This window comes from Formica exsecta, unplaced genomic scaffold (genome assembly GCF_003651465.1).
Source record: "Formica exsecta isolate Colony F162 unplaced genomic scaffold, ASM365146v1 scaffold614, whole genome shotgun sequence".
In the NCBI taxonomy this organism is placed as follows: domain Eukaryota; kingdom Metazoa; phylum Arthropoda; class Insecta; order Hymenoptera; family Formicidae; genus Formica; species Formica exsecta.
In genome coordinates this window covers 1,521,999-1,546,004 of record NW_021853375.1, presented here as the reverse complement: position 1 = coordinate 1,546,004, position 24,006 = coordinate 1,521,999, and the positions used below count along the sequence as shown (strand labels likewise).

Below are 24,006 nucleotides of genomic sequence, written 5' to 3'. Positions count from 1 at the left end.
ATTTTATATTTTATAATTATAAAATAGAGATAACAAAAAAATATTGAATAAAATCTAAACTCTAAAGATCTTTTTCGAAAAGAGTAGAAATCAGCTGTCAGATTCTATTGTTTATCAGTTATGTGAAGTTATATAAAGTAGATATATGGAATTTATAATACATATTTAATTATTCACTGAAAAATATATATTAATCTATCAATCTTAAATGATTAATAGACTGTTTTATGAGATAAAAATCGGCCTGTTTTTATGAAGCAAATTTATATATGTATATGTATATTAAAATCTTACAAAAGTTACACGGAATCAACACGGTTTGTAATTTCAAAGTATCGATTTATAATTATAATTTTATTAGAATAAAATACACGCAATAGATGGTAATAAAAAATTCAACAATAAAATATATATTATACATAAATGCATAAAAACAATAGGAATGTTTCACAATCTTTAATTTTAAGAAATGGTAATATCAATTCTCTTTCCGTGTGTGTATCGTTCTAATATAAAAAGGATTCCTAATTTTCTAAAAGCATTAAAAAAGAAAAATTCCTTTAAAATATTAATAAATATTTAATAATTAAAATAAAAATCATTTTTTAAGAATATATAATAATTGATTCGGATGATTAGAATTACCGATTTTCCTCGATGCGTTGTGCTAAATTCTTCCTTGGATATTGCGCTGACATGTTCCACGGTTAGTTGCGTCCAAGTGGTCATTGTTAGAACTCGAGCAACTTACGAGCAAAGAACGATACGACAATCACACGAGATACTATTATAGATTAAAAATTTTCACTCACGCGAACTATCGCGTTTATATCCTTTAGTAAAATGTATTAATAGTTTGAGCTGGAAAACCGAAAATTGGCTCCGACTTATCGAACCGATCGCCGTTTGACCGCCTTAGAAGAGTCAGCATTTGCAACTGGGTCTTCTTTAATTAGTTATAAATAAAGGCAGGCAGACAGGCACGCAGGCAACAGGCCAGAATGGGAAGACCTATTGACATTCCCCGACATATTGATGTGACATTCACTATGTGTAAAAGAAGCGCGAGCAAGCGCCGATATTGACGTCGCGAGATTTCTCTCGTTCGAATACGGCTAAACCGTCGCCGAGTGATGTGCTCATTTATAAGGATGAGATTCGCTTCCCAAGATTTAAAAGAAAAATTTTTACTTTATTTTTATTTTATTAGTCGATATCGATCCTTCACGTATTCGAAGATACAAACGTACTGCGTACTCAGACTTGATAGCCTTAAAACTCGATGCTTGATTTTTGAAATCTGCGATTTGGAGTATTTTTGAATAAAAATCCATAGATACATTCGCAAATAGCAAATTATTTTCGAAGTTTTTATTTTTAAAACATGTCTGGAGAAATGACGAAGTGTGGAGACACTCGTAGAAAGAGTACTCGTATACAGCTGATATTTTGTAACTTTAATACGTATTTACATTATGACAAAAAATTTGTTGTTTCGCAATAGTTTCATTATCTTTCTGTTTTTAATGAAGGCCGATCATTAAATATTCCAAAAGTAAATTTGCTTACCGTATTAGGACGCCTTATTATCCTCTCGGAATCATCTCCTTCGAAGGCGTTGAGTTGTTGCAACGCAGCCTCCACGCTCAAGACATTCCAATTTGACATTCTTCGCAGGTCCATGACGACGAAATTATGAAGACGAGACAATCGATTAAAAAGTCCTAAATCGATCCTTAGGCGAGTTGCGAATAGGAGAAAAACGAAGATGCGAAGCAGAGGACAATTTTGACGCTATTATTTTGTGAAATACCTAGTAATAATGAACGCATACAATACATAAAAGAAAAGTTTACCTATGATTTATTATTTATGCAAACGGTAAAAGGACAAATACAATTTGCACACATTAATTTAGAAAGAATCATAAGATGATCTCGAAGTCTCTGCATACTTGTTATAAAACTTCCCACACGACACTTGAGAGAAAGAAATATAAATTCGCACACATTGAAAATTGTAGCTTTTTGTACATAAAAAAGAAATTTCATAAATGTTATTCAGATTATATATTACGATTGGAAAAATGCATGTTCTCGATTTTCGTATAATTTTTTCACTATTGCCAAGCACATTAATCTGCATTTTCACATTTTGTAGACGTTTGTTGTTTCGCAATCCTTGTCACCATCACGAAATTTCGTTAGATTCGAATAATCTCTAACTTTGATGCAATTCACTTTTTCATGCATTTAGCTCGTTAGTCGAGAACGGGCGCGATCGTTGTCGATAGGCGAAAAGTAGCAGCATACTCAGTCATCGTCGTGATATTCGCGTAGACGTCCACCCGCGTTCTGCGGATCGGAGGAAAAATTGTAACTAAAATAATCCGATGTTTTTCTGTCTCTCTCTCTTTCGCAGCTTTCTGAAAATAGATTTACTGGAGTGCTCCGCTAGCACAAGTATTTCGTGCAGACGAATCATTCGAGCGAGGAGAAGAGCCGGTATATCTTTCATATGTACGGTCTGTTGGACTTAGGAGAAAGTCTTACGTATTTTTACATCATAGGAATAAGATAATGAACCAGCCGCATGTATCCTTTCCTTTTATCCATGAACATGCTGATAAATTTTGCTCGTACCTTTAGCCAAGAACTGATTAATTTTTTCTCATACACGTCAACTTAAATATGATTCGATGATAATTTGATTACATCATCAAATATATTATGATATTTTATAATATACGTGTTATTTTTTCAATTTTCTCAAAAATATGAAACAGATAGAATAGAAAGAAGTCAAAAGTTTTATTGAAACCGAAAAATTATTTGGTGAATAGAGTTGACATTTTTCATTATTTAAATGTATTTTATCATATAAAAATCAAGTTGAAATGCCCAGTATTAAAAAATTTATTGCGTCTCTTTAAAATATTCATCCCCTCTTGTAAAATCTGAAAGCTGCCAAAAGATGCAACTGATACATAATGATGATTCATATAATGTACACAGTTCCCACAGTTATTTTATAAGATGAAGGAGAAACATGATTTTTCCTCTTGTGTAGCCAAATTTGCAATATATATGTAAAACCTATCGGCAAACTCTCTATAATCTCTTTTTTTAAGTCCACGATTTTCGAAGTTATTTTTTTAATACTTTTCTGCAAGTCTGTTGGCATTATTCAATTTTTAATTTTTCATCTATGGTTAGATATAATAATGATACAAGAAAATCTCATAGAAAATATATTTAAATAAAAAATTCTCACGGGGAAAATAATTTTGCTTTGCAAGTTTCACAAAATTCTTTTCATGAATTTTCTTTCATTCAAGCTTGCAGGATCGTGCTGATATCAAGTAGTCGACATCATCAATGGTGAATTTCTTGTTGACCGAGGTCCAAATGGAAACCCTTGGCATTCTGCCGTCTACAACGTGATTAATTAAAGTCATGCTAAACAAGATGTATGGAGTTATGTAATTTTTACACTGATGTCACATGATTTAAAGATGTATTGAAAATAGTGCTAACAGTTTCTGTTATCAATATAAACCGCACAGAATTCAATGAAATAATTAAAAATATTCGTCTTTATGTATGCCAACTAAGTAGGAGATATTTCAATCTTCCCCGTCTCTTATAAGATAGTTGACTATCTTTACTCTATTTTAAACCATTCATGAATATGATATAATGAATGTCGTACTTGTGAATATTTTGATTTCAAATTCTCGCAACTATAGCGTCAAAAATATAATTAAGTTGAGATTCCTTATTATAATGTACGCTTATTTAAAACGTACATTAATATTTATCAATTGTAATGAACACGATGTGATAACGCTTATTAAAATTAATATTTAGAATTTTGCCGGGCACATTTATGATTATTTTTTCAAATTTTCCTCACGTGGTTAACTATCTACAAACATTTGATACAAATAACATGAATCGTCTATTGTAAGATTTCACAACAAAAGAGTTGTTCACGTAGGAAACATGGTTGCATAGAATTTATGTATCGAATTATCGATCGCGCGAGCGCTCGGTATCTTTCATTATCTTTTCTGTGAAATATACACTGAGGAAGTTTTAGCGTCGCATGCTTGGATAATAAGATGTTACATAAATCTCAGTGTTTTCGAATCGATGAATCGAAAAAACCGATAAACATTATATTGTATGTATGATTTATGCCATATTTGCTCGTGACTTGATGATTATCCAAAGAATAACGTCTAATTATTGGCTGGCATTTGATTGTGAATTTAATACATGTATACTTTGCAATGAATTACGCTTCTTTCCTCCTTATTTACGGGTAACAAATAATAAAATAGATAAGATTAGTAAATTGCAAAAATTACGACTATTATCGCACGCGAAGAGAAAGTAATTATAACTCGGTAATAATTTTATAACTTTTAAATTAAAGAAATCAATCGAAGATTACTTAGATAATATTATGTCAACATGTTTGATAGATTAAGTATGAATATATAAAAAAAGATATATCTTTTTTAAAATTTTTTATCACCTGTAATGAAATTTGATTACGCGAATTAAGATATATAATATATATTATCAGAATTTTAGAAAATTTATATATAAATATGCAATTTTTGATTATTTTATTATATATTTTTTTTAATCTTTATCTTAATGAAACTATAAAATAGATTATATGAAAATAAAATATGTTTTACTATATACATATATTATGTTACCATGATCCTAAAAAAATATGAATTCTTCGTATATTATATTATACATAAGTAACATTCACATTACTTTTATATACAAATATGCCATTTAAAAATTTGAATTAATCAGAAGGTATCATTTCATCTACAATCTATATATATCGTTATCAACACATCGTGTTCGATAATTTTTAATTGTTGTACCCGATAATTCTTTTCAAGTATTTTTTGAAATAAAACATTATGCAACACAATAAGTAATTATACTTTTTTTAAATTAGAATTTCTCTAAATGATCAAAAGTCGTTCCAATTATTTTGCAGTATTTCATATTCAAAACTATCTATCTTCAATAATTAGAAATATTAATTATATCTTAAAAATAATATATTATAAAAATTTTAAATATACATATATATATCTCTGAATTTTTGTCAGAACGATTTAAATCGCTCGTATATCTCAAGTATAAACAAGACAAGAGGACAAAAGAGAGAAGGAAAACAAAAACGAAGTTGTTTCAACATTTTATTTATTTATTTTGAAATTTATTTGTTCGAGACACGAATTCCACTATTCTATTCTATTCCCAAGCGAGAAGGTTTATTAAAACACAAGCTCTGTAAAAAGTTCATGCCAAAAACGATGTAGGAGAAGTCTAGCATGAGGGCAAGCTTTACTTCGACGGTTCTCCGTTAGATAACGTTTTCATTCGCACGAATTATTGTTGATACATATTTAAGATAGTTGAGAATTTCTGTTTATGACTTTTTTATGTCAGATTATTGTAAGTGCCTTAAAAATCGTGGTGACCGTTACAAGGACCACCCTGTATAATTATAACACTATATATTAATATCACGCGATACACGCGGACAATAGGTATATATCTCTTCGGACGTTACACGATTACGATACATAAATAAAGTAACCGGAACACAATAATATAATACGATTTCAATTCCAACATATTGTAAATTCTCTGTGTTTTCAGCACAGATATATCGCATGTGCGAGATAACATGAGTTGTTTTCCGCGTTTTAGAATCACGAGGGAAGCATTGCGCGTTATCTGCCAGTCGGATAAGTCGTTTATCAGCAAATAATATAGATTATTACAGATATATATAGGATCGTGATACGAAAAAAAATGTAATTGTAAGGAAAGATGCTCAGAGGAATATGAGACACGGGCGCGATCCGTGTATTGTCCAAGATGGTATCAAAATTTCGATCGTCTTTGTGTGATCCGGTGATTCAAGCTTTTCCGCGTGTTTCTAAATACAGAAGCAAGCGGAGAGTGTTACAGTGTATTAAAATTTGATCGACGAAGGGGAACCGGTCCTTGAGAAACAAATATCTTCGTTCGAAAAGTAGCGCCTCTATCGATCTCGAAGATACAACAGATCACGTTTCTGGATCCTTTCTTCCTCTCTTTCTATCTCTCTTTTTCTTCGTCTTTTCTCGTCACGCTGATTCTGCATTTAGTTCTCTCTTCGCATTTATCTCCGTTCGTCGCGCGCGGATCCGCTCAGCCCGTCTCGTTTATGCGCATGCGCGAACGTGGTTATAAATGGACCGCTTATGACGCAGCGCGCGTCAGTCTTCGTCAGTCGTCGAATCGTCGCAGTACGGGAAGGATCGCGATAGAGTCTACACGCGGAAAAGCGAAGAACGAAAGAGCGTTAATCGCGAGTTAATCGAGCACGGAAGTAGAGAGACGGGGCGGACGCACGCATCGTGCGTCCTCGAGATCGCTGTCATTACGCGTTACTCGCCACGGCGTCGACGGTGCCTTTGTGTCAACCCGACGCTATGAAATAACGACGGTCCGTAGCGAATCAACGAGGAGGCAGGCAGCGGCGGCCTCCTAATTCCAAGCGTCCGTACTCAGTCCTCAGTGTAGGCTAGTCGGTCGCTCGACGATCCATTGTCACGATTTTTCCAAACATTTCATCACCACGACTCCTCATTATCATCGCGCAGACGAATCTACGACGCAGTGACGTATGCACATAGGCACATATGACGAGGGCTGCTTCGCGCCGAAATCTCTCTCTATATCATAATCTGGACTATGAACGTCATTGTTAGCGATAACATCGTCTTCTCGATACAGCACAGCGTGATAAGCCCTTTTAAATAGCGGCTGTCCATTCGTCGCGGTGAGGTTAGTTCCGGAAAGAGCGGCGATACGTTTCGATCACCGGCTTCGTAGCATTTCAAGGTTTCTTGTTCACGGATAGTTTTCAAGGTCGAATCACGAGGAATCTCGAAAGTCGAGACATTAACGTTGATTTCGCGTTCCCGTCCGCGTTGACACGAGGATCTTGACGAAACGAGAGAGAAAGAAAGAGAGGAACACGCAACAACAAACATGGCTGCTGCATCATACGCGTGCTTTGTCAACTGCACGGACGCGGGAGATTTTTCGTGTGACATTTCCGGAGGAACGGACGCATGGTCTTTATGGCACGAGATCGTCGGATATTTATCCTACAATCCATGGATATTCTCTCTACTGGGCAGCACCATGGTCGGCCTCACCGGCATCTTCCCCTTGTGGCTCATCCCCATTCAGGATGGCGTCGATCTTAAAACAGACGGTAAGTAGCGTTGGTCGCTTTTATATACGCACACTAATAGGTATTCGTTGCGTCACATATCTACAGGTGACACATGGGGTAACATGAGAGACTTTGTTATCACATCTAATCTCTGCTATATTATTTAAGCTAATTTTCACAATTAAATTTCGTCGATTAACTTTTTTTTTCCGTTATGCAACTCGATTAAATCTATGTATTAACAAATTCATGTGATAAAGAATTGAATATATCTAATTTAGTTTTCAGGGTATATGGCTGTAAAAATATTTTTCTTCTTTCTATTCTTTTTATTTCTTCAATGGTTTAAAATAACTATTTTTATCTACAATCATTATTTAATTTGATTTGTTTCCTGCTTTTATCATTCATTGCACAATTTATATTTTCTGAGAATGATGAGACTTTAATTCTTAGATAAAATACAATTTATTTTTAAGAACATTTTTTTACATATCGTATAATGAATTAACTGATAAAAATAAATGAATTAATTGATAAAAATAAATGAATTAATTGATAAAAATAAATGATAGATTGTTATTGGATAATAATTAGATTTTCGTCAAAGATTGAAAGCAAAATATTGTTGATTATGTATAAATACAGTAAAACAAATAGTCATTACTAAATGTGTGGCTTTGATTTTAAATAACCAATGTCTTCCTATCGGGATGTACAATATCATCTTTTTGAAGTAAAAATTCATCAAATTTTTTCTTGCGAAAACATACATCGCAATATGTACCTAGCACGTACAAAGTATCACGCAAAATCCTACATACAGTATTACACAAAAGACTGTTGCGTTATATATTGTAATTATCATCTATTTACATTTGGTTACGCGACGTAGGATGGTACATAAAGTATGACATCATTCTTTCTTCATTTTCCGAGTAAGAAATCGTGAGATCGTGGAAAACGGCGGATGATACTACGAAAAATTTTACATACAATATATATATATATATAAATTCGACAAAGATTGTCGTAATTTGATTTTTGTCTACGTATAAATTGAATTACTACGCAATAAATTATTGTACGATATCATTACGTGACGATAATTGCAAAACTCGATTGAATTTATTCCAATAAATTCCACTAATTGAGCGGACTATTGTGTTATGGTCCAATTATATAGCAACAAAATAGAACCTTAAACGTAAAGTTATGTGAGAATACCTACAAAAGCAGGGTTTCTCAAACTTGTTCGCTCCTTGCTCCATCGCGTATCTTAATTTAATGCAAAATAGCGATAAGTGAACATGATGAATCATTATTTTTTTTAGTTAAACAGAAAACAGTTACTCTCGTGTATCTGTTAATATATTTTCTCTAAAGGTGAATTGGTGTAATTATAATTCGATTCTCGTTCTTCAATTCTATGTGTGATGTTTATACTTTCTCTGGACGTTTTAATTTGTAACTTTAATTCCCGATTTGTAACTTCTCTTCAATCCTGTATATCGGCCCATATAATTAATCTTACAATTAATACATATATGCAGGCAAATATATAAAAATATATAAAGCTCATTGTTGTCACGCATCAAGAAAGATCTTTATTATGCGGGACAATTATTATCTTCTCTGTTCGCTAATATTTTGAGTCGGTCATTGAATACTATAGCTGGAATTACTATTGTTGATATTAGATAATCTTTGATCAAGATAATCTCGAGACAAAACATACGTATAGCTTTACGTTTAAAAACTTGCGATTGTAAAGACTGCGGTTTTCAATGCTATAGCTGGTCTATAACAGGATAGTCCGCTTAATTAGTGGAATTTATTGGAATAAACCCAATAAAAGCCACGAGAGAGAAAGCGAATTATTAGACTATAATTGATTTCTGCGCGTATTTGCTATTCATTCGTATATTTCCATAATAAAGCTTAACGATATTTAGTTTGATTGGTTTAATAATATTTTCCATGGAAAATAATACAATGGAAGTTATAAATTTGTCGTTGAACTCGACTTCTATCTCTCTCTTGTTGCAACAATCAATTATTGGTCAATATATATATTTTATCGTCATAATAAATATGAGTCATTACGGTTTCTTTTCGCTAATGATTATTAAAATTATTAAAAATAATTAAAATGATTATTTGTTGAAGTTTTTTTCGCCGAAAAACGAGTTCTCGAACAAGCTTTAAATTATAATATATTTAAATATATACTGCTCGCGTAAAACGCGCATAATATTTATTACGTTATTGTAGACTACATAAATAACGTATTCTCTGTCTAACATGTTTTTTTTGTGTATGTTTATTATTTCATAAATATACAGTATATAAAGTATATCATTATATGAGAGATTATACACGTACTCTACATTTTAAAATACGCTGAAATGTTATATAATCATGCATTTACCATACATTATTTATTTTAGAAAGGTACAAGAAATATTCAAAAAATAAATAATTTAATTACAGAGATTATATATACATTTATTGAATAATGTTAATTTGTATAATTTTGTTAATTCGTACAATTTTTATTCGATTACAAAATCTTATAAAAGCTATTTAATTTATTAGAATAAGAAGATTTAAATTTAAACATAAAACTTAAATATGTTTTTTTAGTTGTAATGTACGCAGTTAAATATCATGCGACAGAAAGCATATACTATATAGATATGTAGTTGCACATTTATCTGTTTAAAAACAGACCGCCCCACGTGTATACTTAACTGCGCGCGAGATAATCAAAGAAATCTGTTGCCAACAAAACTAATGCGTATAATTTTCCTTACTAAGAATTAAGAATTGCAGAAAGGTCTGATGAATATAACACATTATCCAATTATATTTATTATTATGGTGAGAGAGAGAAAGAGAGTAACAGATGTTTTTGTCATTGACATTAAAGAAGACTGACTTGTAAAATGCTATAAAGCATTTTTACATATCTGATGAAATAATTTACGAAAATACAAATAACTGTATTTTTACTTGTTAATATATAGTATAATTACAATTTAATAATTTATTAAATACAATTTCTGCGAAACTATGCGAAACACTTTGGCAAAGAAGAAAATAATTTAGAATCGGCAGCGATATTTTACACGACAAAAGAACGGAGATTTTGATTTTAATTTCTGCAAAATTGTGCGAAAAACTTTGGCGAAGAAGAAAGTAATTTAAAATCGGCGGAAATATTTACATGACAAAGAACGGAATTCGAAGGTCATGAAACTCGTTCTTTACAGTGGGCAGAATGTTGAATGGAATTTCTGGTCTAGTTGTAAAGCATATCTCAACCTAGACTCTCGAAAAGAAAATCGTGCTATTTCTCAATCCTTCATCACATTTACATTGTTTACTGTTTACCTTCTGTCCATCGGCGAAACGAATATGAATATTCAATAAAATTGCGAACGCTTACCTCTATGCAGCATAAATGAATGCGTTTTGCATCATTTATATTGCATAAATTCGTTCGAAAAACATTTATTTGCATCTTCTGATTTAACAGCCTCAATGTCGTCATAATTTTATCGATGACTAGCAGTTTTAGTTATAGGGAAAAGATTTTTATGAAAATATTATATAATTATAAAATGGATATGTATAATATACGTTATTAATATTTGTATATTAAGGGCCGCCTGGTTTGGAAGCGGCAAAAAAACAACGATTTTCATGCATTTTTTTTAGAAAAACAGTTGTTGCTATCGATTTCATGTTTGTACACATATTTGATTTATACTTCAAAGAATATCGATGAATTTTAATATACGAAAACAATATGAAATAATCGAGATATCTGCAGGGGCAGCAGACGTGTTCACACTGATCTTATCAAATTACTGATACTGCAAAGCCAAAATAGGTCGTTTGAAAAAAAGAAAAAAAAAGACAAGTTAATTTGTAATTAATAATGATAAACGCTATATGCTAAACCTATTATAAAAAATCATAAAAAAATGCGAATTGGTAAAATTATGCCGTTATCAAAAGTTCATTTTTGTATTATTGTTTTTAAATTAAAATGTAATTAAATTATTGTAATTAAATTATCAAAAAAGATATCATTTTTCAAAAATTTATTATTTTGTTAGACTTAACGGAAAAAATACTTATAATTTATATGTCAAAAGCCCAAGTCGAGCATTGAGCCGTTTTCCTTCTACACTGTCAGCAAAATTAAAAAATCACGTTTCGAGAAAAACACGTTAAAGTTTCCTATTAACATATTTTTGTTTTTTTTTTGTATTTACAATAGGTCTTTTTTTTAATCGGAGATTTCTGGACCATAAAAAGGGTTCATGCTGCTTAAAAACATCTGTTCTAGAAACATTTGCCAACAGTCTTTTATATCACCTTTATATTCTAAGTATTATATAATCGAATCCAGGTTTATTATAATATAACCGCCGGTCGCATTTAAGCGCTCAAAAACTTATCTCGGAACTAGTTCGCTTAAACCACTATAACCCCAAGAATTTTCAAGAAATCGCATTCAAATTTTCAGAAAAATGCTCTTGAATAGTTATTATTTGAGAAAACGCAAAAAAATGGATTTTTTTTACTCCCAGCCAGGCGGCCTCCTTAATAAGTATTATTAAGGAGTTCTTTTTCTCTTATTGCTACCGTATCTTCGGCTACTTACAAATTACTTGAAAATGACTACGTTCTGTTAGCTGCAGTATAAAATAGTCTGCGTGTTTTTCAAGCGGATGAAATGCATTTTAGATATCTTTGAAGACTTGAGCCATGCAAAGTTAACGATTTTATGTTTGAAAGTTTTTTTCCGTCGTACGTTTCTGGTTATAAAAGTGGCTATGAACTTTCGCAGCAGCTGTCGCACAGACCTTTGCCAGTTACATTCGCAGTTGGATGGAAAGAAAGGGAACTATTCCGCAGCGTACATATTCGTTATATATGGGTTCTTGCACACTTTTTCAAAGTGTGCAAGGATCTTTGCATCTTTGAAAAAGTGTGCCAAGAATCTTTGCATTTTTGAAAAAGTGAAATAAATTGTAGTCCCTTAATATTATACAATTGTATAGATTTTAAATTGTTATTTAGCTATACGCTATATATACATATATATGTAACCAAACGTCACAAAAATTTCTGTATTCGATATTGCTATCATTGAATACTTGTCTATCGATACGTAAATCGATTGTAATACTGTATTCACAAAACGTATATTGCGATATTCGGCAAAATTCTATTCATGTCTATAGCGCTTTGTGAATTTTGTGGCCGCGAACCTGTAATAATACCGATTGGAATCGATAGTGTTACTGGTGACTTTAATTAACTTTCGTATGGAATTACGTCAATACCGCAAAGCGAAGCGTTTATTGCGTCCATTCGTTTTTATCTACGACTATTCTGTATGCTCATGCACAAAGATAAACATACACATTTGTCACATTCCTTTCTCATAATCGTAACGATAGATCGCTGTCATTATCTATCGACGTGCAAGTTGATTGTAAGCATGCTATCGTAAAATGATATTATTCAATTATTAATGACTAGAAGTCGAATAAGTGATTTTCATTGGCTAGATAAACATATATTTCTGTTATAGATAAAACTAACAAAATGCAGTTACAGACGCACATGGCTTACATTTTGTCTACAATATTTCAGATATTACATTACTCTTATTTTAGGAATAATACGGTTATTCGTTGGAGCAGTATATATATCTTTCTCTCACAATTTTTTTCTATTATTTCGTATTTTCCGAATCAACAATGCGGTAATTTCAAGTTATACAAGTAAGATTAACGGTGAACGTTACTATATCGCCAAACTTTAATAGTATAAACTTTGTAGAAAGTTGCGAGAATCTAATCCCAATGCACAAAAACTCATATTACAACACTAACTTTTTCTATCATTGATTTAATCGCGTTTCGACAACAAAACTCATTGATGCGTCAATCTGAAACATTTTATTGGCTTTTTGTATCGAACTTTACGTACAAAATGTGTGTGAATTCTTTGTTTTAAAACAATTTAGATAAATTTAATTTTAATCGTATAATTCTACCGGACAAAAATTACGTAACAATTAATATCGAAAAATATTAAAAATTTTTGATGAAAATTAAGATAGTAATTAAATTATACTTTTAATTTAATAGAAATTTAATTTTTGTTTTAATATCAACAAAATTATTGTAAAATTAAAAAGCGAAATAAAAAGATATAATTAATAATGACTTTTCATTAAAATGTATACTGTTTAATAAAGATCGATTTTGATTTTATCAAAAAATATGTGTATGAAATTTATCATAAATCTTGTGAAACTTATATGTATATATCACTTTATATTATATATAAATATTATGCTTAGTGTTAGCAATCATATAAGCGTTAACCTCAAAGCTATATTATTCTGTTAGTCAATTTAAATTATTATTATTATCAATAAATGGAAAAAAAATCCGTATTACGCTAAAATGGCGTATTCTACAAAATTGATACCAAACAAAAATAATTACTTTGATTACAACATACTTGAATGTTTTTCGTTTTTTATGTGACATGTAACGATTTTTCATATGATATAATCTAATCCACAATTTAATAAAAAAATAAATGTCAAGATGATTTATATATATGTACTGTAGATTCATCTCTCGATACTGCATATCGAGAATTATCTTTTGTCTTGATATCGAAGATAATTAGTTTTGTGAACTACGGTGAAAAAATAATTGTTTTTTTATACAATATTTTCTTGCATTTGTGTTCTCTTATATCACCTTATTTTTGCCAACGATAATTATTTTCTACTAAATGAATGAGAATTTCAAAATTAATTATATCTCCTGTAGATCAATGCACTGACTTGAATATTATTAGATCTTGCATGAATTTTATTCATTAAGTTATCTGTGTCGTCAATATCGTATGTTACTCTAGTTTTAGTCTACGATAATTATTAGATGGATAAACTTTCTAATTTTTTGCGATAACCTAATAACTTTATTACTGTCACAATTATACATATATTTTGCGTATATTTATATATTCGCTAAACTAACTAATAATTTATTATTTGTTATGTAATAAACTTGTTTCCATGTTTTATTGCAATGCGATCAAGTTTTTTTTCAGGAACTTTGGCTACTCGATGCTGTAATTATTTTGATAATCTTTTTATTATTTTCAATCAAACCTAATTTGTCACATCTGACAACAGATCGATACAATTTATAGAAAAATACCGAAACTTATTACTAGTTATGACATAAATCTTTAAATTTAATTTTGAAATCAATTATTTTAGCAGTTTTTCTTACTTTTTATAAAAGATATAATCATTTTCTATTGTATTTCACAAAGATATATAAAATAAACAATATATATATATATATATATAAATGGAAAAAATAATCAGGATCAATATCGGAAGAAAAAGAATTTCGAAGAAAAAATTTTCAAATCATCTAAATATTAAATACTTAACTCCCTTGACTTCATTAACTATATATAACTTTTTTAACATTAATAATCATCTTGCTAATGAAAACTTTGTTTTATGCCAATGAGAATTTTACATGAAATTGATTTATAAAATTTAATTTTGAAATCAATTATTTTAGCAGTTTTTCTTACTTTTTATTATATTTTATTTATACCAGAATAAAAAGTATATTAAAAAAATATTTAAATATATTTTTTATAAGATTACATCTTATTCTAAATGTTATTAAAATAGAAAAAAAACTTTCATTGGGAAAGTTAAATTTTCTAAACATTTAACTACGTCGTTTATCTAAAAATCGATAAGTTTGCAACAGTGCTTGCGTGACTACCAGAGCTGAATATTGGCGTTATTAAATCTTTAAAAACGTGCAACTATCGTTTTACTATATTTTATTTTTATTCTACTATTTTACAATAAATCACGGCATGTGGGATGTTTAGTAATAAATATAAATCTGTACTAACTTGTGAATTATACTAGCTCCTTTTTTTGCATACGCGCGTGCCGTTTAAAAAAGACTGCAACATAAATATAATTTGTAGAATGAGTTGTTGTTCTAGACTTTGAAAAATACGTCAACATGATTCAATCATATAAATAGTCATACAATCGTCATATCTGTATTCTCATGAGACAACAAGCATCGCTTCGGAGAATTCTTGGCAATATATTTTGTAAGATTATGAGAATTTTACATGAAATTGATTTATAAAAGTCTCAACGTTACATAATTGATTTTTAAGCTGCCAAAGCAAAACGAATTTCAAAATTAAATATCGAGATAATTAAACGTTGCATCTTATTCTCATTGGTATATGCGTGAATAAAAATCACAAAAAATTAAATTTATTATACATTAAAGAAAAATCATTGTTGATGTACATTTTCTTTGAGACACCCGGTAAAGAATAAGATCGCAACATTCTTCGTCGCATAGTCGCGCTGTGATGCATTTTAACCTTCCGAAGTCCACAAAGAAATCGCCGTTACGACTCGCTGTCACGATCTTTCGACGTGTTATCGCCTTCTGATAACATTGAAAACTGCGCACGCCTATTGTACAATCCCTCAGGATGATAATATATTTATTTATCAGTCACATGTCGCGATGCATAATTGTTTGATATTTACTAATAATCAATTAAAACAATCCCTGTAATTGGGAAAAACCTGCATACAAGTGCATCGAACGTGCATGATCTGTTGATGTAAAAAATAAGTTCACATAATCCGTGCTGTAGCAATTACGTAAGATCTAAATATTTTACATAAGCCTTGCAAAGGAGAAACAATTTGACTGATAATTACCGTACACATATTATAAAATAAAGATGAAATCGCCTAATATAGTTTCTTCTCAATCCCCTAGGATTAAGAGAAGCCCTTATTTTATAAATTTTGATTGAAAACTTGATTTAAAATTTTCTATAATAGCGCCAAGTATGTCCGACTTATCGTAAATTAATTTATGACTTATTTTAGAATCGAACAAAGAATAAACTCACTGATATAAATAATCGGGAGATCAGATTCTTCTTTCGGATGTTATATAATAGTTTACTCTTTCAATTTAAGATCCAGTATATTTCGACAAATCATGATTCTGCTTTAAAATTAATTAAAAGATTTTAATAATTGTATCGTATTGTATCTACAAAATAAATCTCTTTTTACCTAAAAATTAATTTTCTTATGCCGCGGTTCTTAGTATCTCGAGGTACAGAACTTTAGTCAGTTATGTAATCTTTGCAATCTCTGGTCTAGTTCGATTGTGCAATAGGGTTATTATTCTGATAGCAGTACATCTGCTGTGAATTTGCGTACCGTCGTTATTATACTAATTGTAAAGATATGCTCATTTTTATTTTTCTCTTTGTTCTTACATTTCAGAAATATGTTCTCAGCCGTCCTCATTCTTTTCATTTTTAATTTATAATCATAAAATTATACAAGATTGATGTTCTACATTTATTGACTTGTTTTATATCATAATTTATATTATGTATTTAGCATATGTAACCTTTATATGAATAACAAATGGAAAAAAATAAATTTTGTATAATATGATAAGAGAACTTTGTGTTAAATAGAGGAATTAATTGCGGATAGACTTAGGAAATAGATGATATAAATGCGTAGCCAGGTTGTGCTATATGCATTTAATTGCTACGATATGTGACGCGTTTGACGCAATAACTTTTCAAGTACGTATCGATTCAATAACAGAAAACAGAAGTAAGCAAAATAAACTTTCTTATAAGGCAACAATTTAATGAAACTGAAACTTTAATTAGAAATATAATTTTGGAAATAATTAATAATTAATCTATTAAAATTTTATATTCATTACAAGTTTTAGTATTTGTATGATATGGTAATTTTCTACATTCTCTAATTCTCTTAATCTTATATAAGATCGGAAGCTCTCTCTAAAAGTTTTAATGAATAAATTATTGATGAAGCAATATTCAAAAACACATTTGGAATTAAATTAATAATGAAATATTATCCAACTTAAACAATATTTTAGTTGTTATTTAACTTTAATTAAACAAGACTAATACGCTAAAACTTTTATATTCACTCTTCATATTCACACTTTATGATTAATGCAGTAAGACACGAATCTAAAAAGATGTTCTACATAATACTACACATATTTGCCATTAATCATATATAACAAAGTCTTAAAATATTTAATTTAAATATTTAATTTTTAAATATAGAGCATAAAAATATTTTTTCTAATTTTGTACGCAACGATTATGTTTACAAGTTTAAAAATGCGATGCTCTTCCATAAGCGATTATTTATTGAAAAGAAAAGTTAAAGGTGTTTTTATCACATTTTTACATCGCCAGTTACACGCACGATGCGCATTTTTATTTATGTCGAATTTCAAATAAAACATGTTTCGGTGGGAGAACAGCTCTTAGTCTTCTCTTCAAGAGAAGACAAAGCTCATTGTCAATGATAAGTCTTTAATTTTACACATCATAAAGTTTAAGATCTTTTGCCTGCCTCTCGTATTAAAGCGGATGATTCTGAGAATAATAGAATTTCTAAATTTTTCACCGAACCGATATATACAATAGATGCCTTTTTTCACACTTATTAGATTTTTATAGAAAAACATTTTTGGGCAACGATAATATTGTCGATATACGTTATAGAGAGAGAATACTTTATACTTTATATGAAAAAATTTTCAATTTATACATATATCATATACTTTTATCATTATTAAAACAAATTAGATTTTTCACAAAAAATTTATTTGGCAAAAAATATATTTTATACATATAATGTAATATTTTTAAAAATTGCTCATTGCTATACCTGAAAAACTGAACCTAGAATCTTGTTATCTAATTATTTTATTTGTCTGCATCGTCGACATGATGCATATTCATTTTTATTCCAGTTATTCTAACTAGACCAATCAAATTCTTTTTATTGAAACTGATGCAACCCATGCCTGGTATGCTGTAATAATAATAATAATGCTATATTAGAAAAGATCATGATATCGAATAACTCATCGATCTGTCAACAGGAATTTGTAATTGGCTATATAGAAATGCTGATATCTCGAAAACCGGTTATATTCTTTTTGTTTTGTTCTGATTCAATGCAGCCATAAATTAACGCCGATCATAATAACTAATTCCTTAAAGGTAAGCTAGTCAAAATTAGCAACCGCGTTCTAATAATGAACAGAATTAATACGCAATGCAGTTTATGGGGAATTATATAATTAAAATATTATTGAATAAATAAACATGTGTATATATGTATAATTATGTTAATTTTTTTAATATGATTAAACTGAGTATTTAAAAAATTTTTCTGAAATTGAAAAAACATAAATATCCGCGTCTTTCATTTCAACTTATAGTAATTGAAAAAACATATTAAACAAATAGCGACATTTTTTACTATTTGAGATTGCAGTTGATGAATTTACCAGTCGAGAAAAGAGCGTCCATTAGTCTAATATGCCAAAATGGGATCAAGGCCCGCCTACACATTATTTATATTTCTTTTCCTCTCTTTTTCCTATGAATCACGCGTTGACATCATAGCGGTTATCATCGGATGGCCTATTCTGCAAACTGCTGCTGTCACAGCAAATATGAGCTGCAGTCTATTAGCAATTATTCAGTGCATTAAACATCATATTAAAAAAATTTATATTTCACATTATTTCCTAACATTGGACTTTCTTATTTATTATCACGAAAAGTTAGGTATGATACTCGATGTACCTTTACAACAATTATTATCGATCAAACTCTGTGAACATTAATTATAATATTAATAATTCATTGTATATTTTGTATTCGACTAATATGCTTTAATTAACAATAATGTACAATACATAATTGATTGACTTTTCCTTTCAATATCGCAATAATTATTTAAATAATATACCTTGCAGGAAAAATAAGTAGTAAATATATTTGACTCATAAATTAAGATTTATTATGCGTTTCAGTTGACAACGAAATTTACTTATAGATATATGAAAAAAAATTCAAGTTTTTTACACATCATTTTTATGCGATTTAAAAAAATGAAATAAATGTGCGTGGACACAATATCACATATACGAGTCAATTGTATTTACATATATCGGCACACCAGTTCCGTGATCTGCGCACAGAGAAGCATAACATCCATAGCTTATTTTATCGCATGAACTGGTTTCGAACTTATCGTCCTCTGCCATACGCAACGATAAACGCTTCGTAGCCAGTAAACGATTCGTCGATTTATGGTTTCTATTATTGATTATATTGTACAAATATACCACACACATTTTACGGTTCTTTTTGCCGTATATTTTTTTTTCTTTGCTAATGCGATATACTCGCGATGATATCTGTTTAATAATTTTTCTCATATCTAACTCCAACGAAGTTGACCAAGAATTTATTCCAAAACGCTCTTTCTAAATGTAAAAGACTATATACGAATAAATATTTTCTGCCTAAGTTGTTGAGATCTACTAATGCATACATATGTGAAAAATAATAAATCGCTACAATTCATAAACGTGCTATCTGAACACTGAACACGTGCGCACGCAAAATAAATATGTATTAATTTAATTCTTTTGTTGCAGAAAACGGCAGCAGTTTAAAGATTCTTTTGAGCTTTGCCATGGGTGCATTATTGGGTGATGTTTTTCTACATCTTTTGCCGGAAGCATTCCAGAGTGAATTACAAACAAAAGGTAATTTTATTTAACCTTATATTCTATTACATGACTACTTAGATTAGTGGATTTTAATCTTATCGCTTATAAGAAAATTTTAATATATCATAAAAGTCACCTATTATTATAAGATAAGATTGACGTTGTTATCGTAAAAATACAAAAAGTTGTGATTACAGCAACACAGATAAATATAATCACGATATGAAAAATTATAGAAATTTCGGTGTACTATGCAAGAGAGCCGAATTTTATTGATATAAAATTTCTATTCATGCAATATTTAATTGCAATAACTAATAAATAGAGCAGTATTTGTGCATTGCGCAAAATTAGCAACTTTATCAGGAGGAAATGTTGGTGAAAGAAAAAACCGAGTAATCTAAATTATTTAATGAATCTTATTACTTTGATATTTCTCTCTCTCTCTAGCATTGCAAAATCTCACATATAACGATGTGAATATATAATGTATTCGATATTTCCCTATATTATTTTTATATAATGTGTACATATACCACATGTGCTCTGAACGCATTTTGTAATCTCCACTAGTAGAATACGTCCCTGGTCTTCTCAGGTCGAGAGAGCTTTATGAACGATTTAAGCGGCGGCTTCGAACTCTATTGTGCATCAGTTGCAGATTTGAATTGCCAGCTGCGTCCATGTAAATTACATGTCTTTCCGACCGAATCACGTTAGGAATTCGAGATGATCGGTGGGCTAGTAATGACCGTGTAAATTGATCGTTTTTGAATTGCAAATTTTCCAGCCTTGATTTTACATTCGTTGCATTTATCGACGATTTGAAAAAGGTCAAGCACTAAATTATATAATTTAAATAATCTTATAAATATTAACGAATCAATAAAGAATACATTAAAGAATATAACTTATGCGTATGTATATAAATGAACATATATTTAATAAATAATATTGTAGATGAGATAAATTATAAATTACAATTCTCTTGATTTATTCGCGAATATCTCATTCCATTCTCTTTTCTCTTTATTCTCAATTATCTTATTTCTTCAGAGATATTTATAAACATGTTGACATTACATATTGACTTTTATTTATAGGTAAAAATAATCATTTATTCATGCGCCCGGGTTTGTCGGTGTTATCGGCTTTTTTATTCTTCGTGATCATCGAAAAATTCGTCACCACTATAAACGAGGAAGCAGCAATCATTCCAGAGCAGACTGATGAAACTCCAATTAATGATGCAAGTAAAGAAAAAGAGATGGATAATAATAATTGTATTACGCTAAACACGGAGAAGAACGGTTTCGCAAAAGAATGCTTCAAAAATTCGACCGAGGTAAATTTTTTTAAATAAAAGATAATTATTTTATATTACCTAAAACTAATGTAATATATGTTATATTATCTAAAATTAATGTCGTATATTATCTAAATTTAGTATAGATATATCTATAAAATAATCAAACATCTTTTACGCACAACAGGTACAATCTTTCCTGGAGAAACAATACGGCAAGAATAGACAAACTCCAAACCATGTCAAAGATCTGCGAAAGAATGGTTTTAAAAACACTGACATTATGAAATCCGCATTGTCAAACGGATGTCCTAATGATGGCCCATTGGTTGATGAAGCGAAGTGTTGCTTGAAGAAACTTGCGAAGAGCAACGGTTTCACATCGACAATCTCACGCGCTAATCCTCCACACGTAATCCCATCAAATAATATGCGTTTGATAGCGTGGGCAAAAAAACTCACATCAAATTTATTCCGTAAATTGTTCAATCCTAAAGCCTTTCCTGGATACCTCAATCTTTTGATGAATTTCCTCGATAATTTTACTCACGGTTTATCTGTGGGTGGATCGTTCCTTATTTCCTTCCGCGTGGGTGTCCTCAGCACGTTCACTATTTTGGTGCACGAAATACCTCACGAGGTTGGCGATTTCGCTATTTTATTACGAAGCGGATTTAGCAGATGGGATGCTGCGCGGGCGCAGTTAATCACGGCCAGTGGTGGAATCGTTGGTGCTTTAGCTGCCGTCTCTTTTTCTGGTAGTTTAGGTAAATAATCACAAAAATTTACAGTGTACAACGTAATGTACATGTAACTCAGCTTTGAAAACTTGAGAATTAAAATTATAGTTATTTATTTATTTTTTTTTTTTTTTATTTTGAATTTTTTTTTTTTTTTTTTTTATTAGCTTAATTCCAATTGTTTTGTCATTATTAGCATTAAAATAATATTTCTTTTCTAACTTGTTTTTATGTAAAGCACCAAACTTCTAAAATAATATTTTTATGTGCAGTATATCATGTAAATAATATATTTTTAAGTTGATATTTGATATTTATGAGTTTAAAAAATTTTTTAATTTTTTTATAAAATAGTATTTAGGAAGTTATATGTAATGTGTTTGATCTTGTTATTTTCAGAAGAAAGAACCAGTTGGATATTGCCATTGACTGCAGGAGGATTTATACATATTGGTTTGGTAACTATCTTGCCCGATCTATTAAAAGAAACAAATACAAAAGAGTCATTAAAGCAATTCGGTGCTCTACTTTTTGGGGTTATTATTATGGCCGCGCTGATGTTTGTTTAAGTGAAATATAGAGAAGTCGAATAATTTCATTAGAGGATTAGTAAAAAGAATTTCTATTATGTTAGTAAACTGACAATGAGTGCAATTTTACCGGACCTATATGTTTCGGTATATATCATCAGTACAGTACTCCAAAGTTGCCATAAAATTACTTATTGCTCAACGGAGATGGAATATTCGAGGAAGGAAAACTAGCGGCGATAAACGACTGACCAAACTCATGTATGATAGATAATCGACTTAGCCTAGTTTATAATATTTTGTATCGGAAATGTTTTATCCAACACACTAAAATATTTATTATAAATTCTAAAATTATCGTTAGTTTTCCGCTCTTGTATAATCTTTAGAAATAATGAGATTATATTCATAGCTTGAATCTTCTGGTTTACCGAAAACCTTAAATCCAAAGTAATAATGATCCAAGATGCGTTCTTGCAATAAATAACAGAGATATAAAGAGTATAATTTGTATATTTTATTACAATTAGATTACTTCAATGTTATCATTAATGACAAGATAATTCGAAAAATTGTTATAAACCCCTCACTGTTATAATTTATGAATTAATATGTATGTTCTGTCATAAGCTAAAACAGTATCGATATCTTCCAGCATGTCATAATGTGATGGATTATTTTTTCTGGTAACAAGATACTGTAATACTAATATAAAAATTAAATCTAAAGCCAGTATTGACATATAATCATCATGGTTTGAATAAATTTGAGAGTTAATTATATAATGTTTATACTATTGGTTTGTATAAAGATATACGAGAATTGCAATGAAAATCCTCAATGGATATGTTATATACATGCATTTATAGCACAGATACGAACACATTAAAAATATACTAGCAAATACATGTATATATTCAGTTCCTAAAGTTAATTATAAGTAATACATAATTAGATCAGCTCTTTTTAAGAAATATTCACATAATAAAAGAAAAAAAAAAGTATTCCATGTGTTGCACAGAATTGAGAAATAAAAATTGTGCGCATTCTGAGTTTATAATTAAATAAATTTGGATAAAACATGAAATAACATTTGCATACAAATTTTGTAAAAAATCCAGATTTAGATAGAGCATATTTGATAAAACTTCATAAGATTGCGCATAGAAATAGATTACATTTTAATAGACCTTATAATATCTAATGAGTAAAGTGAATTGATTACACACATATATAGACACACACAGATCAAATAAAATTAATTATGTTTCTTTCATCTGCATAACTTTACTATTATATAATGATATTAATTATTCGGTATAAAATATTCATAAAGTATATATCATATATTTTGATGCAACTATTCATAAATAAAACAGAAAAAATTTGAAACTTAATATATATATTCTAACTTTTAATAT

General features: G+C 29.8%; 2 protein-coding genes across 7 annotated transcripts in view; one reads left to right on the top strand and one right to left on the bottom strand.

Annotated features, from left to right (window-relative positions):
* The window catches only part of LOC115242622 (uncharacterized F-box/LRR-repeat protein C02F5.7), a 16,908-nt gene extending 14,534 nt beyond the window's left edge, over positions 1–2,374 (bottom strand). The window contains exons 1-2 of one of the 6 annotated variants that reach the window (XM_029819047.1): positions 2,313–2,374; positions 1,570–1,813 (exon numbers count right to left, since the gene is read on the bottom strand). In XM_029819047.1, the coding sequence (XP_029674907.1) occupies positions 1,570–1,683 (114 nt within the window). In that variant the 5' untranslated portion in view covers positions 1,684–1,813; positions 2,313–2,374. Of the gene's footprint in view, positions 1–645; positions 1,136–1,569 lie in introns of those variants that run through there. The other 5 variants (XM_029819043.1, XM_029819044.1, XM_029819045.1 and 2 more) reach the window with 5 other exon arrangements.
* Positions 2,375–6,230: 3,856 nt separating this feature from the next.
* Positions 6,231–23,815, top strand: LOC115242629 (zinc transporter ZIP13 homolog). Its single transcript, XM_029819059.1, has 5 exons — positions 6,231–7,314; positions 19,935–20,045; positions 21,113–21,354; positions 21,503–22,082; positions 22,455–23,815. The coding sequence occupies exons 1-5, from the start codon at positions 7,086–7,088 to the stop codon at positions 22,622–22,624; spliced, it is 1,332 nt and encodes a 443-aa protein (XP_029674919.1). The 5' UTR covers positions 6,231–7,085; the 3' UTR covers positions 22,625–23,815.
* The last annotated feature ends 191 nt before the right edge of the window (positions 23,816–24,006 follow it).

Excerpts from the sequence above, each read along its gene's own strand:
- LOC115242629 (XM_029819059.1), top strand. The coding sequence starts at position 7,086 with ATGGCTGCTGCATCATACGCGTGCTTTGTCAACTGCACGGACGCGGGA. Across the intron at positions 20,046-21,112 it reads GAGTGAATTACAAACAAAAG|GTAAAAATAATCATTTATTC; the intron begins GTAATTTTATTT and ends TTTTATTTATAG. Across the intron at positions 22,083-22,454 it reads CTCTTTTTCTGGTAGTTTAG|AAGAAAGAACCAGTTGGATA; the intron begins GTAAATAATCAC and ends TGTTATTTTCAG.